At 34.5% G+C, this 19715-nt stretch overlaps 1 protein-coding gene across 1 annotated transcript in view; it reads left to right on the top strand.

Annotated features, from left to right (window-relative positions):
- Positions 1-19715, top strand: part of LOC143257853 (hemicentin-1-like) — a 23538-nt gene extending 3823 nt beyond the window's left edge. Inside the window, exons 5-19 of the mRNA XM_076516884.1 lie at positions 2585-2866; positions 3762-3881; positions 6304-6492; positions 7599-7877; positions 8150-8269; positions 8481-8711; positions 11593-11874; positions 12217-12336; positions 12438-12611; positions 13572-13853; positions 16016-16113; positions 16470-16644; positions 18027-18308; positions 18453-18572; positions 19411-19715. Coding sequence (XP_076372999.1) covers positions 2585-2866; positions 3762-3881; positions 6304-6492; positions 7599-7877; positions 8150-8269; positions 8481-8711; positions 11593-11874; positions 12217-12336; positions 12438-12611; positions 13572-13853; positions 16016-16113; positions 16470-16644; positions 18027-18308; positions 18453-18572; positions 19411-19589 — 2933 coding nt within the window. The 3' untranslated portion in view covers positions 19590-19715. The remainder of the gene's footprint in view (positions 1-2584; positions 2867-3761; positions 3882-6303; positions 6493-7598; positions 7878-8149; positions 8270-8480; positions 8712-11592; positions 11875-12216; positions 12337-12437; positions 12612-13571; positions 13854-16015; positions 16114-16469; positions 16645-18026; positions 18309-18452; positions 18573-19410) is intronic.

The following is a 19715-nucleotide window of genomic DNA, read 5'->3' as shown; positions in this document are numbered from 1 at the left end:
TTCAAGCTCCAGTAATGTATGCCAAGAACAATTTTTCATGATACACCACAATTTTTTCATATGCACTCTCGTCCTCTTAACTTTAACTGATTGCCTTGCAACATTAGCATGTCGTGAGGATTTAACAATTATCATGAAAATTTTGTTTGTTTGTAGTTAAGCAGAAAGTTAAACAGTGGTCTAGTTGTTCTATGCTCCACATGGGTATCGAAACCCGATTTTTAGCATTAAAAGCCTTAAAACTTACCATTGTGCCACTAGGGAAAGGGGCAGCGACTTTGTGAGAATTAATATTTAGCGTTTTGGGTTGCAAATTTACAGATCCAGAGATCGAGACGTGATGCCCTTGTGGCGGCGGATGCTACATGCTGCCTGGCTTCCCTCTACTCAGTTGTATAAATCTAGGAACGGCTATATTTGAAACTTAAAGATCACGAAACGTTTTACCCATGTGTGCGTTATATGGCATCTCAGTCGAAAATTACAACTGCGTTTTATGCGTAACAGAATTTGAAAGACAGCAGTGTATTTGAAGTTGGAGTGGATATTTGTCTCACAATATTACGAAAAGCTATACCAAGGCTATCTTCACATATCAGTTACCAACTCCGAACTGATAGACTAGAAGGAAGGCAGCTAGTCAATGGCACCCACTGCAACTCTTGATCGAACAGTGGTGTTCGAAGATCTCAGGACACTTCAAACCCAGACATGTTTCTGCGCCGACTGGTGGCGAACTGTGAATTCTCTGGTACGCTAACCACTAGGCCAAGCCAAATTCACGTTGAAGTGATTTTGGAATGTTACGCCATTATGCAGTTTCTGGAGTATTAGCTAATAATCATAGTTTCAATACGCATGTTCTAAGTAATCGACATGCTTATCATATTTGGGACGACGGTAAATTTACAACATTAAAATCCATGGTTCAGTTCACCACAGTAAACACAGCAGATAGCTCTTTGTGCTTTTCCTAAACCCCCCCAAAAAACAGTCATACATAAAAACGGCTAAACCTACGTTTTAAATGCCGAAAGCTAGCGAAGCATCATAAACCAATAAACCTAAATTTTATGATGAAAATCAATTACACTGCAGATGTCCTCAACTCCATTTCTCTTAAGTTATCCACTGGGAATTCACACCTCTGATTTTAAGTCCGTAATGAACAAATTAAGAGGAATAGGGAACACAACATCCGCAGCTGATGTAATTTAACATAACTTTTGAGCCTGTTAGTCAATGGAGTTGGTACGAACGTCTTTACATACTAAAAGAACGTTCTAAGTTATTGATGACTGATTTTTATAGGTAAGTTATTATTATAATCCTAAGTGATGCGTAAATATGAATCATGTTAAGCCATAAGTTGTATTTTTAACAAACTATAGGAATAAGAAAGTTTGCTAAAAGTGGGTTTTCAGTACATTTTATGAACATCATATTGGGAGCGTAAAAAATGGAGTAATTTGTCTTTGGAAGTAGCTTAGTTTTGTGTATATTTGTTTCGCCACAGAAGTGTTTTGTATCAACGGGTTGTTGTTTTTCCAAAACCTGTTTTCCCATATTCACCGATTTATCAAAGTTTCGTTGACTAACACTGTACTTTTGCATTCAGAGATCAACTACTTAGCATCTGGAACCTTTGTTTGGACTAAAATTGGATAAAAATAACGACATTGTGATATACATGCCGCAAGTGTCTCATCACATCATGGTTGATTTTTTTTATCATCTGAGTAGTTATGTAGTTGTCCCATGATGGAACAACGCTGAAATCTTGGGCTCGATTCCCTGCTGTAAACATAGCAGAGATAATCCAATGTGGCTTGGTTCTAAACAAAGATAAAGGTAAACGATATATAGTCTAAGATACCACATATTTTTCACACTGATGTTACATAATCTTTGTGGATAATAATTCGGCATCTACGACTGAAACACGAGTTTTGTACACGTATTTATTTTAATAAATTATGCCATTTTGAAAAAACAAAATCATGTATGAAATATTTACATCAAATCTTTCTGTAGTTTTCAGGTTTGGCGGAGTGTGGCGCTGATAACTTAGCGTTATTTAAACCACAATGACCGTAGAAATACGCCATATTTGAACTAGTTGTGTTTTGCGAAGGGAAAGTAGAAATTTTATGTGATAGAGATGAACTTTTTGGCTAATAGTTAGAACTACCAAGTCATTTTTGTTATCTTTTACCACCGAGAAAAGACCCAGTGAATATCAAAATTTAGCATACTATTGCAGAAGATTACGCGTATGTAATTTTCTTACATTTTCTTTACAAAATTTCTTACATTCTGGAAAGTGAAAAGACAACGGAGGCTTGCCAATGAAGATTTTAATTTACGTTGGAGTTTTCTTCTCGGGCGTTATTGGCCAAGGTGAGATTATTTGGCTTCATTTATTTAGTTAATGTGTATTTATTTATTCTCGACGCATACTTATTTTATGTGAATAATATTAAGAGTACAACTAAAAATAATTTGTTCATTTAAATTCGATTGGATGATTTATTGTTCAGCTAGGTTTAGGTTTCAGTCTTGAACAGTTTTGTTCCTATGGTAGTGCCTCCAAAGATACAGCCTTTCGGACTTCCATCTTCAGCTGAAGAAGGTAAACAAATACAGTTTACTTGTGGATTAGAAACGCACGATGCCACTGCTGATTTTAAGTGGTTTAAAGATGGCCGACCTTTGCACTCAGGCGATAAATGGACAGTTCTTTCTCCTGGTAGAGTTTCAGTGCTAATATTGAACAGTGTGACCACAGAAATATCAGGAAACTACACCTGTGTTGTCCGAAACTCAGTTGGTCAAGATGAATTTACAACCGAACTTAGAGTTAAAGGTAATTTTTTTCACTTACATTTGAACTACTGGATATAATTTGAAATACATTCTGATGGTATTATCGATGTGATAATCAGAAGTTAATTTGTGGCTACAACTGTCAAAGCTAATAAATTTTGTTATGAACCGCCGCATGATAGTCCTCAGTGTGGGAAAAGCACATAAAACAGTTTGCTGTCTCTGCATTGGCATCACCTTCCGACTCTAAGAACATGTCTTTTTAATACTTTTTCTCTTCAAACTTCTTACGACATAAGTCTATAATTCAAATTCGTATAACATTGTTTACAAACGTTGATTTTTGAGAGTAATATAAACGTATTCTACTTCTAACAAAGTGAAGTAGGCTCAACTTTATATTTAAACTTACGCCCTCTAGTGGGGCAACGATAAGTTAAAGGATGTACAATGTTGAAATCCAGTGTTTGATCCCTAATGGTGGACACATAATTCCAGAAACTAGATAAAATTGAAAGTCTGGTGTTTGTAAATTTGTGTACAAATTCCGTTTGGTAAGTCTGGCAAGCCTCACTTTTCAAATTTCTAAGACAACTAGTATTATCTTCCTATACACAAGAGGTACTAATACTAATAACAACGTCAGTTATAGCTGTATACGGTTATTTTTATTTCACCACGTGATTTTGTATCTTAAATGTATTTAACACGAAATATTGTTACTTTACGTAAATATTTTGCTAATACTATATACATCTATTTGACAGTGTGATTTTTCTGTACTTTATGTAATAACAAAGTCTAAGAGAGGAATCAAATTAAAAAAAAAATACTATTGCTATATACTGGGCTTCAGTACTTGTCCTCTTATTGATGCTGTATTTATTACTATTATTAAAAGTTAGCGTGTCAACATAAACATATTTTCGTTGTAGGTCCTCCAAAATGGAAACATGAACCCACTGACCTAGAATCAGGCATTGGAGAAACTGTAACGTTTAGCTGCAGTGCTTGGGGTTTTCCAAAACCTAGTATTTTGTGGATGAAACAAAAAGGTGCGTGTTGGTGCACGTGGAGGTTGTTAGGGATAATATTATTGTATAAGATAGTAGTTTTAATTTTACCGTTTGAATTATCATCAGAAAAACATCGTGGATTGCTTTGATTAAGTTTAACTAAAATCATATACAAGGTACTTATAAATCTGTCTTATGTAACAGTCTTTGGTTAATTGAGGTACATATTTGTATTTAAGCAAACAATAATTTCTTTAGGACTGTTGTATAGCAAATTATCTGTTGACAGAGCTGGTACAAAATAAGCTTCTTTAAAATTATAGATGTTGGAAGAACCACATGAAGTAAAGCTGTGCTAGATGTATAATAACTATGCAAAAAACATTTATGAAAAAGCAAAATGACCACAGGTGGCGCTGAAAGATGTAATTAAAATACAATAAATGTATGGTATGAACGCAAACCACACCAGATGTTGAAAATACTTTCTGTCCGTCAAATCTAACACCATACTTCAAACGAGATAAATAGCAGCACAAAGCAAATGTTCAGTGATGTGTACCACATGATCTGGAATATGAATCTTTAACTCCAGTGCAGACATTGGGTAAGGGTACGAAAGATCAAGGAGATGGAAAATCGAACTCATACTCTTAAAACTCACTTTCTATAAATATAAACCCAAGGCCCGGCATAGGCAAGCGTGTTAAGGCGTGCGACTCGTAATGTGAGGGTAGCGGGTTCGCATCCCCGTCGCGCCAAACATGCTCTCCCTTTCAGCCGTGGGGGCGTTATAATGTTACGGTTAATCCCACTATTCGTTGGTAAAAGAGAGTAGCCCAAGAGTTGGCGGTGGATGGTGATGACTTGTTGTCTTCCTTCTAGTCTTCACTGTTAAATTAGGGACAGCTAACGCAGATAGCTCTCGTGTAGTTTTGCGCGAAATTCAAACACAAACAATATAAAAACAACAACCGAGACACGAGTGTTTATCTCCCCTCTTTGTCATGCTCGTGGAAGATTTGTTATTAATCCAGTGTTAAAATTAAGCATGAAACAAACAAACAAATATATTTACATACACATTGACTTTTTTCTTGGTTTACAGGATTAAACATAAAAATAGGCAGCGAAGGACTATTAATAACACCGCTTAGAACATGACGTCCTGAAAAGAAAGGCAAAGAAAGTTGATTGGTAGGTTTCCAATCCAAACAACCAGGATTTGTGGGAAGGAAGCAAACAAAAGGTCATTTCTCAAGATGGCGGGGATACACCTATCCTATGCCGAGGATTTGGCCGTGGGGGTAGAGTGCCCTGGGAAAACCCACTTGAGCTCCTTATAGTATATCCAACCAGTGCCTGAGGTTCATCACATGGCGAGAAGAATGAGTAGTAAAGTACATTTAGAACCTGATAATTATATTATGGTAAAAGAACATAGATATCTTCATTTGTCATGGCCTGATTGGTAAAAATCTGCAAGGTTAGCTGTTGCTAGCATCTAGATCACTATGAATAGCTCTCATACATTGATTCGGCTGGAACTATATCTTCTGGTTTTTATTCTTGGGGATTTCTGATTCTGAAACTTCAACTGGATCTGTTTTGATGAAGAGATCATGAACTGGCGTGATTTCTTCAGTTGTTGCTTATATTTCCTGGTTTGTCATGACTGGCTCTCTGTTTCGTTGGTCTGCAAACGTGTTGATTTGTTTCTATAGCTTTGGCGATTGGTTTGCAAGTGTTGGAAGAGAAGTGTTACTGTGTTATGCTGTTAGGCTGTAGGATGTTTCAGTTCTGAAATGAAAAAACTAAAAAAACATCGTGAGTTAGAATATAGTTAGCAATCTTCTTACAATAGGTAGCTATCTTTAGTAAATTTATATGCTGATCTGTTTTTGTTTTTTTATCGGATCTTATGGACTGTGTTAATTTCATATTGTATTGAAGCTTTTAGGCCTTGGTCGACGTCCTTATTCGCGATAGAAGTTTCTACGTTTCTGAGGAGGGCAAAGAAAATTTCTGTTTTGCTTTTTGGTTATTGACATGTCTGGTGGAACTGTATTTCATGGAGAACAGAGGTAGTGAAAGTCGTCGTTGTAAGGAGTTGAATAAGGATCTCTCTCCTACATTGTTATCTCATCTTGGACGCATCAGTGGATGCTGGGTTTATTCTATGGAATAAATTCAAAGGGCCTTCGAAGGATAACCATGTTTCAATGAAGTCACGCGATAACCGAGATTTCAAGATAATCTTGGAGCGCTACCTATGGTCGTTTTTGTTTTATAAATACGATTATATCCGAACATGTGTTTTACATTTTCTTGTTGAGTGAAATCAAGTCTTCAAATTGGCATATAAGATGGTTCTAACTGTAGCATAAAGTTGTTTACAAAACAATTGATTACATTCTCTGATTATTGAACAAGATTTAATTGGAAATTACCTTTCCTATAGGAGGAAACTTTGTCGAGGTACCAGAACGTTCCGAATTTGAAGATACCTTCACTATTAAAGATGTCAGTCAAGATGATGCTGGACTTTACACATGTCAAGTGACCAATGGTATCGGTGAAAGCCTGAAAAAAACATTCACACTTTCAGTTAAAGGTACAATTAAAATAAATAAATGTTTTTCCTTGAAGAGTGTCCAGAATTCTCTGCTTTAACATTTGGCAGTAAGTTAAAAAGGAGAGATAGCGCTACTTCTTTTGTCCATTCATTGAAACCTTCTTCAACTTGCACATTTATTACTAAAGTGTTTGGTTATACGAGTTAGAAAACAAATGTAATTTTAGTTTTATCAAATTTGAATTTGCACCATTGGTCATGTTTGTTAATGTAACTCTTATCTTGAAATGGATTCATTCTGTGCACACGTCTAAGAAAACAAAGCGAAATAAGCAAGTGGAGGATTAAAAATAGTCGACTTTGGACTCCGAACGCTTGGTTAATCGTCAAAGGTAACCAGTTATGACAAACGTCTCATTCTTTAATAGCTGAATATTACTCTTCTTTCTGAGTCATTCGAATCAACCATGTTAATAGAATCTTAAAGGGATAGAATTTCATTTATACCATTCTGTAATTTCCTCAAAATATCATGATTCTTGGTCATCTCGATACGTGGCGCTCTTGTCGTTCAATAATCCTGTACTTTTAACCTGGTTGTATTATGCTATAGTCGCCATTTTGAGGATGGGTCGGGTTGAATAATGTCTTTACAAATAGCACTTTGTAATAGAACTTGTAAAATCTTCGTGTTTAGGTGAATATCTTTAGAATAATATCTTGTTTGTCGCATGCGCAGATGCTATATTTTCGCTGAAGGTTCCATGTAGAGATTAAATTGTGTTCATGTTCAATATCGTTGGAAAGGAAGTGCCCTCGTCAGGCATCGTGGAAAGAAGGGCTCTGGTGGCACTATACGTAGCAGTGCAGCTGCTAATCACAGCAAGTGGACAAGGTGAGCTTTCTGTTACTACTAAGTTATTTTCATTTATTAACCTCTTTTTAGTAGGGTAAAAATACGTAATTTAATGCCTATCTTAAATATCCATATAATTCTTCAAACTGTATTCTCTAGTACATATGTCTCTATTGGCGTAACGTTTAAATTTTGAGCTATTATCAGTGGATTCTGTTGATATATACAAATCGCATGCAAATTTTCTTTTGTTTTGAGTATATTCTGTTTTATTTCAAGGTGACTAGTTGATCCTAGACTCGTCTTATGTTTTTTTCTGTTCTAGTGCCTGTGAGAATTCAACCTTTCACTTTTCCACAAACAGTGGAAGGAGAACAGGTACAAATCACGTGTGGTGTCAAAGCTGGGGACGATCCGCTTGAATTTGTGTGGCTTAAAGACAGCACACCCTTGGAGACTAAAGATTTTTGGACCATCCATAATCATCCACGTGTTTCTTTACTGATAATTAACAATGTGAAAGTAACTATTTCCGGGAACTACACTTGTCTGGCTAGAAATAGGTTCGGCGAAGAGAGTTACACTTCGGAACTTCAGGTCAAAGGTAACTAGGCATATTTTACGTCTTATGTGCATCTGAGTTATTGGTTTAAGAGGCAACTACGCCTATTTTATGTACCGGTTTAAATAAGGTTCTTGACATTATGAGCAAACACGAAACATTTATATTGGTCATGAATGTGCTGTAAGTTTCATAACAAGGTAGTAACATCTATAATTGATTTAGGTTTTTACATTTTTTCAACGGGTAATTTTATCATTCAACTCGTACATTTTGTCCTTAAACTTTGCAGAGTTATTTCGTTTTTTTCATAGGGCCACCCCAGTGGAAAAGTAAGCCAAAGGATCAAACTGCCAATCTTGGGGAGAAAGTTATTTTCGTTTGTAAGGCCTATGGTTATCCCAAACCAACTATTCAATGGTGGAAAGTTTCTGGTCGGTAACAGAATAAACTGTGACTTTTTTTATTCATAAATATATTTAGGCTATTCTTATTACAAGGTATTCAATAATATTCTACTTCGTTTATTCAGTGTTTCATATATTTTTCATTTATCCAATTTTAAGTTATCTTCCCGTTATAATTTGATGGTATTTAGTCAAAACGCAAGCGTATTTTCCTTCTGTTATTTTTTTTTTTCAACAGGAAATGATGCCAAACTGCCAATTTCATCTCTAGACCAACGTCTCAAAAACAACGATGGCCTATTGGTCATTTCACAAGTTACAGAAGCTGATGGCGGTGTCTTCAAATGTGAAGCGTCCAATGGAATTGGAGATTTGTCTGCAATTGTGAATCTAAAAGTTAAAGGTATTAAAAATTATGGAAGTAGATGGTGGAAAAATAACGACTATCTCATGACATGGTTATGGAACTAAATTCTCGAATGGAATAAGTGTAAATATTTCGGTTCCAAAATTTACTGTTTTGCTGATCTATACTTGCATTGCTCCAAACCCTAGTTTCATATAACTGTGTTTACGTCACATTCTTGAGTTGACATTACCTCAAGTGGATGTTTAGAAGAAATAGTAATGGTTAAAGCGTAAGAAAAATTCCTGCATTTATCTAATTATCGTGCTCTGCCGCTTTGTTTATGGATGGATATCAACCGTATTTCAAATATAATTTGTAGCTTTTTTTAAAGTATCTGCCATTATAATAAAGGTCTGTAGGTCATGGATTCCGCATGCTCAATCTTTCTGTTGTGTTGGTTTTGTAATATGACTGTTAATCCTGCTTTTTGTTGGTAAGGAGTATCTCAAGTGCTCACTAGCTCTCTTCTCTTTATAGTGTATCACTTCCAAATTAGGGACGGCTAGCGCAGATAACCCACGAATAACTTTGCACGAAATAAACAGTTCGGTAGTGTTAGGTACTGGAATGTTTTATTATCAGAACATAGGGGTGGAAAAGTAATTTGTTCTTAACTGACGTCGGTGTGATTTCAAAAGCGTGCTATGTGTTTTATCAAAGAAAAGATTAATGTATACAAGAGAAACTGCCCTAGGTAAAAAGTGGCTCATTTGTTTCATTGTATACAAGGTTTAAATGAGGACTTTAAGTTATTATTTACATGTTAACAGTCTTTAGACTAAGACTTGATTGATTGAATTAATGAAGTCTGAACTCCATTGATAAAGCTAACATTAGATATCCAGCATTCTGTTTCAGCCATTGAAAATATATTGAACAATTACAAGTGTGCTGTTTGTGGGCTGTTTTTCTTAACAGTGAAAGACTTCAGTCATGTTGAATTTTAATTCTGGTTTCAGTATATTTAATGAGACACCGTTTGTTTTATTATTGAAAATTAAAGAAATTAACATAAAACTGTAGGTTTTATGCTGGAATAGTTCAGTCGATGGCGTTACCATGTGTTTAGTTTTCAATTACTAATTTTACTAGCTAAGCCTAATCTTATGTTCTACTTTTGTGTTGATTATAATACTAACACTTTACAGTGTTAAATGTTTATTTCTTGATGTTTTATTGTAGTTATTTGTTATATTTTATAATTCGATGTTATGTACACAATTGTATTTTTATTTACAGTTATGCTACAAACTTGTTTACTCGTTGGATTCCGCGATTTTATGGTGAAAGGGTTTCATTTGTGATTAAAATGACATTTTTTGCGCTATTTGGAATTTGAGAAGCTTTGTTATAAATAACTTGTGTTTTGAAATCCTTTCACAAGTGATATGCAATTCTTCCTATCTCTTGTGTGCGATAGTGCTGCTACCTGACGGGTTATGAATGTAAACTTACCATACATATCTAACCCCAAGCTACTCTGAGTATCTTGTACACCATTTTAAATTGAATAATCAACTTTTGAAATTTCTGTATATTTTAATAGAACAATGGCCGAAAACGTACAGTAGTGGGAACCTATAATACCTTATAATCGACACAGTTAATGTATATACGGGCACGAAAATTCTTTTAGTTGCTCTTAGTATAGATAATGTATTTATTTTTTTTAATTACCTCAGTTATCGTACATTATTTAACAGAAATATAATTTTATTAATTTCACGTGTTTAACTTGCAACGTTTGCTGTCAACTGACTGCACTAAATACAATAAAAGATAAATTGACCAATTGTGAGTCAACCTGCAAATGTGCTGATTACTCGTGACGAAGAATATCAATCGTTAGTTAATTCAAAATACGATTTTTTTGTTGGTTTTACCAGATGGCTAACCCAGAATGGTAACTAACTCGAATGTACTTGTGGTGTATTAACTATTCAACTGAGTTATAATCGCCATATTTTAATACTAATTTCTCCAACAATTAACATGTTAAATAGCGATTAATCTCTGAACAAGTTAGCAAATGTAATGCATTAAGACCAGATTTATCCAATCATCTCATCTGGTGCTAAACGTGCATACATGGTACGCGAACTGCATTTCGATATATTTCTTTATTTAAAAATGTCTGTTATTTGATAAAGTATTTTATTTTGTTCTCTTTTCCTAATACGTGGCGCTACGGTAGCATAAATCTTTTTCTTACCCGACACCAGTGTTGTAGCAAACGACGCCATATTAGGAAAGTTATTGCTTTGAGAAGCCATGTTATCGAGATGCCCTTCAGAAAATTGTATTTTAATATGTGACTAAGACAAAGATGATTTATATTAGAATTTCAAGATACATAAGCAGATTTTATAGAAAAGGTCAAGACAGCCCTGTAAAGGTGGACTCTGTGTGATACAATTCCCGCGTTTTGCTTCAACAATGAAGTCTACAAGAAGTGGATTATCAGTTTCAGCACCGTTCTTTTTGTTCTGTTTTGTGAGCTTGTCATCTTCGGAAGGTAAGTAACGACTCGCAAATTTGGTGTTGGATTTCTGTCTGATTATCATTATTTGTTGTATTAATGACTGTAAAATTCTTTATTAATGGAATGTGTCTGCTTTTACTCTGATTTGTCTTGTCAACTGCATCGTATACGCTGGAAAGTCGGAGAGTATTATTCTAATAAAGAAAAATTTTTTCATACCTTTCGCTACATTGTAGATCCAACTGGATTTTTAGGATATTCCTTGTTATGAAACGTAATGATAATAAATTAATTGTACAAAATTGAGTAACTTTTTTTAATTTTTTTATTTTTTCGTTTGCCCTTCCCCCCTTCCCCGAAGATTCGGTCGTAAGTTCACAAAATTCATTAGTGAAATATGTTATCAGTCAGGGCTATATGTATGCCGAGATATAAATATTGTTTCTCGTTTGTTTCCAGACATTGTGAAAATTCGACCGTTTAATTTTCCAAAATTTGTGGAAGAAGGCGAACAAGTGCAGATAGTGTGTGGACTGAGAGAAAGAGACAGGAATGTCAAATTTTCTTGGTTTAAAGATGGTTTCTTATTGGAGCCTCAAAAAGGGGTTAAAATTATTTCCACTGATGAGTTTTCTGTACTTACTATCACTGACGCCGACAGTAAATCATCTGGGAATTATACCTGTAAAGCAGAAGTGTCCACTGGAAGGGATGACCACACAGCCGAGCTCTTGGTCAAAGGTATTCTTACTTCTAAGTTCCTGAAAATAAGTACACAAATATTTGAACTTTTTTGTTGTTGTTTTTGTACTATTCTTTTTTCTTCTTGGAATAGAATGGTTCTGGAAATTTTAAATAAGTTTTACGTTGTTGAATATCAATTACATGAAATCGTAATGAAACCAAACTACTGTATGTAAAGTCGAGTGGAAATGGCATTGCTCATTGTGTGATTGGGGTCAAAGAATTGCTATAGCAAAAGACGATTTTCTTAAATGTTTTGTCGCCACAAATAGTTTAATTGTGAACAAAGAACCGATATAGTTTTGTCTAAATGTTCTGTTCTCGTACCCTGTATTTTAGGACCTCTGTCGTGGCGTTCTCAGCCATTAGATGTCTCTGCCAATCTTGGTGATAAGGTGAAATTTCCTTGCGAAACGTTTGGTTTTCCAATTCCAAGAATAACATGGACGAACGAGAATGGTAAAGTAATACTTCGTATTTGAAGTTATTACTAACCATCTTATGGTTAAGTTCCTTTATTCTGATCTCATTATACTGAGACATACATTCACTTTTCACAGATGACTTGTGGGAAGTGAAATCGGAAAAAGAAACACCAACTCGTGTCCACGTTGTCAAAGATGGCGCGTTAGTCATAGAAACTGTTGAGGAAGAAGATGGTGGACTTTATACATGTAAAGCCTCGAATGGCATTGGAGAAGGGTTACAGAAAACGATACAACTGAGTATTATAGGTGAATAAAGGATTTTTACTACTGCTTTTGTCTTTGATGCTCGTTCCTCTTGCTTATCTCATGAAATGTTTACATTTTAATATAAATTGATATAATTATTAAGTACTTAGATTTCTAAGTTATTCTGTAAAGTTGGAGTCCTTTACTTCATCACTGTGTTGCTGGAAGGACTGTTTTGGTTAAACAAATCAATTTGGAAACCAAAACTTGTCGAACGTGTTGATTTTTACATGATTCAGTTGTTAAAAGCCAAAACAATTGCTGCATCATTAATAATAGCCAATTGTGGTAACCATTCAAATAACGTTCGGTATTCAAGAGTGACAATACAACGCACTTCTGCATTACAAGTACCCGATAATCTGTGGTTTGTATATTTTGGAAATAAAACTATTCCTGGAAAATAATGATCAAATATTTAAAGTTTTTGACGGTATGTGGCGCTAGCAACATTTTTATTTTGTTTTGTGGAAAAGACTTTGCAAGCGAATCAGTCGCCATATTCAGAAGTTGAAAGGAGGTGCTAGGATTTGCATGTCAGATGGCTCTCTCGTGTGATTTTACGTACCTTCGGCTGTAGAAATGTCACTATTGGAATATTAAAGCTGATATTCAACCTCGTTCTTCACGGCTTTTGTAATTAGAAAGCATACGTCATCAAGAATGAGAAAACTTTCATGGAACACCGTTCTTTGGGCGGCTTCCTGTTACTCCGATGTCTTTAATGGCCGAACGTTGCTGATTGTTTTCCTTGTCTTCAGTCTGTGTACAGACGTTCTCACCAAAAGTAAGATCCTAGTTGTATAAACATCTGATGTATTAAGTTAAATTACATTATAATTAATTATTATATTTATCAATGTATTTATTTTTCTTATAATTACGAAGAGTATTTCAGTAAATTGACCGTAGGATTTGATAGATTTGTTTTAATTTTGGTTAATCGAGTTTTTCTTTCAGCACCACTCAAGATTCAGCCATTTAGTTTTCCTCCAAATCCACCAGAGGAAACCAACATCCAAGTAGTGTGTGGATTAGAACGTGGAGATATGCCAGTAGAATTTCAGTGGTTAAAGAACGATATTTTAATCACCAGAGGGAGTGCATATGATATTGTTCCCTCGTCAAGTGTTTCCGTATTAATTATTAAAAATGCCACAGTGAAAAGTTCAGGAAATTACACATGCAGTGCTTGGGGCCCAAGCGGCAAGGATAACTATACAGCCGAGTTACTGATTAAAGGTAGGAAAAAGTGATGGAGATCTTAAGATTTGAATTCTAGAATTTCCAAGTAATTCCGTACGTGATTAGTAATTAATGTTAAGCATTGAACGTGACTAATGTAGAATATCTTACAAAATGTATTCCCCCACTCTGGAAAGTCAAAGTGCTTATAACGCTAAGAATCGGATTTTGATACTCACGTTGGGTAGAATATTGATCGCCCAGTGTAGTTTCGTGACAAACAACGAACGCTTTCTAAATGTTGACACAAGGTTCCAAGTGCAAAATGTCGGAATGTTTCTTCCAAATGGTAGTACTTTGCTCAAGTAAGAGTATTTAAGGGCTCCACGCTACTCAGTAAATTTAGGCCTAGTCTAGTTTAGACGCATTTAATTTTGGAACCATTTGTGAAAGTCATTTATATTTTATCTACCTCTCTGGTGTCAACACAGCTATGGCATTTCTGTAGTAGTTAAAATGAGTAGGAATGATTATTTTAAGATAACTTCTAGATATAAAACTTTAATAGAGGGCGCTTTAAGGATCTGCTTGCAGACGTTTTACATTTATGTGAATTTGCCACATCTTGTGAGACACTGATCATATTAATAGATTTGAACAATACAGGTTCTGCAGGATTCGGAGCAGCTGTTATTGGATTAAAAAATAATTTTTTAGAAAAAAATAATTTACAGCAGATCGTAAGCCTACATACAAACTGACTACCAGGGTTCTGTCTTGCACCCAAAATTGCATCATGCAGAGGCCTGAAACGCTGTCACTACTAAATTTACCATTCAATAATAGCTAGTCTGTGTCTGTTTTAACATTGTTAGGTCCACATTATTTAGAGCCATACTGTATTCTTGTGCTAAATCAGTGTGTTGGAAAAATGTGACGTCATTAGTGAACTATCAAAGAAAGAACGACACAGCGGTTTGTTTACAATTGCCCTTTAAATCAAGTACATCTAAATTCTTAAATCAACATGTTTAGCGACGTATTTAAGAACAAAGGATCATCCATGAAGACAGAAGTAGACTGTTTTTCACTTGATCAAAATATTAAGACTTCAGTCGAAATGAATGTCAGTCTACATGTAAAGATAGTTTCATTTAATAAGGTTTTAAATTAATTATTTAATGAGCATACATGCAACTGAATTATTTAATTTTTCTACTTCAACTGCCCTCCTTCCCCCCTCCCCATCCAGAGATTTCGATAAATTTGTTTGTAGTTAAGCACAATACTACATGATGAGCTTTGTGCACATTACGTATATCGAAACCACATTTTATAGAATTACAAGTCCGAAGATATACCGCTGAGCCACTTGGGGCCAGCGATAAATCTAGAGGATTACAACGCAGAAAACCAGGTTTCAATACTCGTAGTATGCGCAGTACAGACAACTCGTTGTATATCTTTGCACTTAACAAACATGTCTATTGATGCAAGCTGACTCCAATTTATTTGTATAACGCCAGTTTTTTATCATTTTCCAAAATTACAGAAGTTTGTAATATTTTTCATTTTTGTTTCTTTATCTCCACACCATATTAAATGGAGCTTTATTTCAAATTATCCTTATTCAAAAGACCTTCAGTGACATTTATGTGCACACTTCTGATTATATCGTTACGTCCTCTTTAATTTTTTGCATTGATATCGTATCGGTAGTTTGTGAATGGTAATTATTGGCTTGTCAATCATTAGGGTTTATTTATGGTGTAGATATTTTGGAGTGAGGACTACTCATAAACTTATGTTTCGCCATTGTTTTTCTAGGTGTCTACGTTTACTGTAAAATGAATATTTTATTGAAATATTATACTTTCATGCCTTTTTGTTTCTTTAAAAACAATGTTTCGATACGAAGCCAAACTCCTATAGTGAAAATAGTGAAACTAATAGTATGGTTTTATAAAAACACGGGCGCATTTAGAAAAGCTCAAAATTTTTATCTGTTTGAAATAATTTCATTTGGTATAAGGTAGTTTGTTAGGCTTAAGTTTTTTTTTTTTTATTTCTGTTGTAGTAATTCCGATAAGTTTAAGGAAGCGTGTTAGGCCTAAGTTGTTGTCTCAGTCTTACTGCGATTTCGGTTGGTGTAAAGTAGTTTGCTATCTGAAACGCATTTATAGGAGTATATTTGATTTGTTAACGACTGTTTGTGTTAGGTGCACCAAGATGGCGGACAATTCCTGAAGACACAGTCGTTGGCTTAAGAAGTCCTTTGCAGTTACCTTGTAACGCCTATGGATACCCTACGCCAACAGTACATTGGACTAAAGGTAACATTTTCTCTCTACTAGAAATTGGTTAAAATTAATTTCTAAAATCGTATTTCACTTTCAGATATCTTTCTAGTTCATTGGCATAGTTATTATAATTCTTGTAATTATACTGAAGCTTGAAGTAACAGTTCCGAAATTGAACGCACATTTAATGAAATGTAGTTCAAACCAGTCTTAACAGTTTGGTATGGGCCTTAAGAGTAGTAATTTATATTAAACCACCATTATGGTAAATTCTGTTCTAATTGAAATCACGTTATAAACACTTCATGCTATCATATTGCTAGTTCTGTTAGTTGTACAACGTAAAATCAAATTTATTTGATTTTGTCTTCAGGTCATCCAACTGAAACGGGGAAACACAGAGCTTGAAAACAGTCATTGGCAAACACTGTTGGATGGGACGCTGATTACAGACGCCATCAAATATGGCGATGGCGGGAAGTACACATGTACAATATCCAATGGCATTGGGCAGAATCTTCAGAAAACTGTACATGTTACTGTAAGAGGTAAAAGAAAAAAGTTCCAAACCAGATGTAAAAATTTCTTCAGTCTTGAAGTACTATCTCTGGAAGCCCATAGGGGGTATTGCAGAAATATTTTGCAAAATGTCTTCTTTGTTTCACAAAATTTAACAAGCGTCTGAGAAACTTGTACTTTTATTGAATGAGTCGTTTCCATTTCATGTCCTGATTCCATTAGGTGAAAAATATTGTTTTATTTAAAGCTTGTGGTAATTTGTAAAATGATTTGTTTTTAAGGATTACACAAATTCTAGAATTGTTTAAACTTACAATATAAAGGCTGTAATAGTTTAAGGATTACGCGAATCGCATTTACTTAGCTTGACAACCGTCGTAAAAAAGCTTTTGAAATTGGTGCTATCAATTCATTTTTACAAATCAAGTTTGTGTAACTGTTACTTTGTCGATTCAAAGCTATTTAATTTTTGCTTAGCTTTGTTGAGTATTTTTATTTGTTCAATGCAGTTTATTTTCAAAAACCTCAAAAGACCCAGTATTTTCAAGTTCTTTGTCGTTTTCGAATCGTACTCCTAACCTGATACTCAATTTTTCAATTTTTGCATCATTTTAAATAAATCTTTTAGGATTCAACAAACCTTTTTGTAACTTTGGGTTACGACGATATGTGGCGCTAGTGATAGTTATTCTAAATAAAAACAAAAAAAACACATTGTAGTTGCGGCAGACATTGCAGAAATCATTCTCTGGTGAAATCGTCTCGTTGGATGTTTGTCGAGAGATGTGTGTTTAGACTGTATATCTCTAATTGTTAAATGTTAATGTGTTTATTCACGCAGTTAAGTTGTGTGAGATTTCTCCTCGTGTTTGGTTCTGTTAAACTGTACAAGTCACATCCATAGTTTTAATCTTGCGTGAGCATCAGCTTGTGTTACTTCATGGGGACACTGTGGCTACCGACATGGACATTCGCCATATTCTTCGTTCGTTTTACTTTAGCCTTAGGTAAGTTGTACACAAATTATTTTCAATGTATTCGTTATAATTTTTTTCATTTGTATTCAAATTATGTCCATATCATTGAGCACAACTTTGGTAGTTAAAATATTATCGGTTCTTCTCACAATTTTGGATCTACATTCAGTTTGTTTGTTTGTTTTTATTGTGAACCTCATATTCTTAACGACTTTAACATTTTGGTGCATTATTATTTAATAGTAATTAATTAGTTAGTCCTATTTTTAAAAGTGACCATCTAGATAAGTACAGCATTTTAAATCAATGCAATTTAGTATTTAATGCTTTTGTCCTGATGCAATATCCATTGAATTGACTTCTTCTTAGGATATAACTTGTATATCCACAACCTTTCCATTATTTTTCAATGTCCTTATGGATATTATTTCCAGTTCCGGTAAAAATTAGGCCTTTCATTGTTCCCAAGTTGGTAGAAGAAGGAAAGAAAGTCCAGATGATCTGTGGATTAGAAGAAGGAGATGGCACTGTTCAGTTTCAGTGGTTAAAGGACGGGATACCTATTGTCTCTGAAGTCCGCTGGACTGTTGTTACACATTCAGATTTTTCTGTGTTAATGATCAACAATGCCGAAGTTACAAATTCTGGAAATTACACGTGTATTGGAAGGAATACAGGTAGCAAAGACAGCCATACAGCAATATTGTCAGTCCAAGGTTAGTAACACCTCTGTTCTGTACGAAACAATACATATGGATTAAAATAATTCGTAAAGAGAGAAAATTTATTTGTTTGTGGTTTGTTCTAAAAGCGAAAGTTACATATTGAATAATTATCATTATCGTTCCTGTCATATCTAGGGCCTCCAACATGGAAAGAAACGCCTACCGATGTGGAGGCTGCAATTGGAGAGTCAGTTGTAATTCAATGTTCTGCTCATTCTTTTCCATCGTCCTCTGTTGCTTGGACTAAGAACTTTAGTGAGTGATATTAATCTCTTGTTTTCTAATTGATGTGTGTCAAAAATTTGCGATTACCAGATTGTAACAAATATACTGGTTCACGCCATGCTGGCAACAAAGTAATTATAGTGAAATGGCACAGTAACAGTAGATGTTTTCAAACACTGGACTCTAAACCGATCCAATATGGCTGCTTTTAATTTGGCTTCTTGCTTTTGTCAGACCTATTAGTTACATCACTAAATAACCTAAACTCAAGTGTAGCTTATGTTTATTAGAACCTATCAGAGACACGCAAAACAGTTGTAGTCAAATTAGTGTCTTTATTGCAACATTAATTATTTAAATACATGATTTCTGGAATAATACAAAAATTACAATCGCAGACACCGAAACCTACAATTTTACTTGTCTTAGGCCTAATATTAATTAAGCTTTTACTGAATTCGGCGTATGTCCGATAAGAGAAATTAACACTAACTTGTGTATGTTTCTTGCTTTAGTTAGGGCTAAAGTTTACTGTACTTAATACTATCATTAAATAGACTTGTGTTATACGAGTTGACGTTAAACCTTTTTGAAAACTAAGTTATGTTGTACAAAATGTTTATTATCGTATTTACACCTATATTTTATTTATTTACGTTAAAATAAAGTGCGTGCGCATGTGTATTTAGATAGTAAGTTATGCACGCATTTCTAAGACAGACAAAAATTTATTATAATAGATTGGTTTGTATGTGTGATATGTCAGTTCGTTCTAAATAATTTAAGATTGGGTTTTTAAGAGTAATTGAATATTTGTTGTTACAGAATATTAGTAATATGGAGTAATAATATATAATCGAATTTTTAGAACTTCCATCCGATACAGCCAAAGAAAATATCCAGAGTTTTGTCGATAGTCATGGAACTTTACGTTTAGATGATATTCAACGAGAAGATGGAGGCTACTACACATGCGTAATAGAGAATGGCATTGGAAGTCCCTTACAAAAGACGATAGAAATCAAAATTAAGGGTAAATCAGTGTAAGAACTTAGTTGGACGAGACCTTTAAAATGACACCAAATAATCATAGTTTCACTTAATCTGTATTGTTTAAGAAGAACCTGTGTATTATCGTGATGCGTTTCCTTAATAAATGTTTGTCACAATATT

Source organism: Tachypleus tridentatus, chromosome 7 (assembly GCF_004210375.1).
Source record: "Tachypleus tridentatus isolate NWPU-2018 chromosome 7, ASM421037v1, whole genome shotgun sequence".
NCBI lineage: Eukaryota > Metazoa > Arthropoda > Merostomata > Xiphosura > Limulidae > Tachypleus > Tachypleus tridentatus.
The sequence above is the reverse complement of the archived record's forward strand: the minus strand, read 5'-3'. Positions and strand labels throughout refer to the sequence as shown.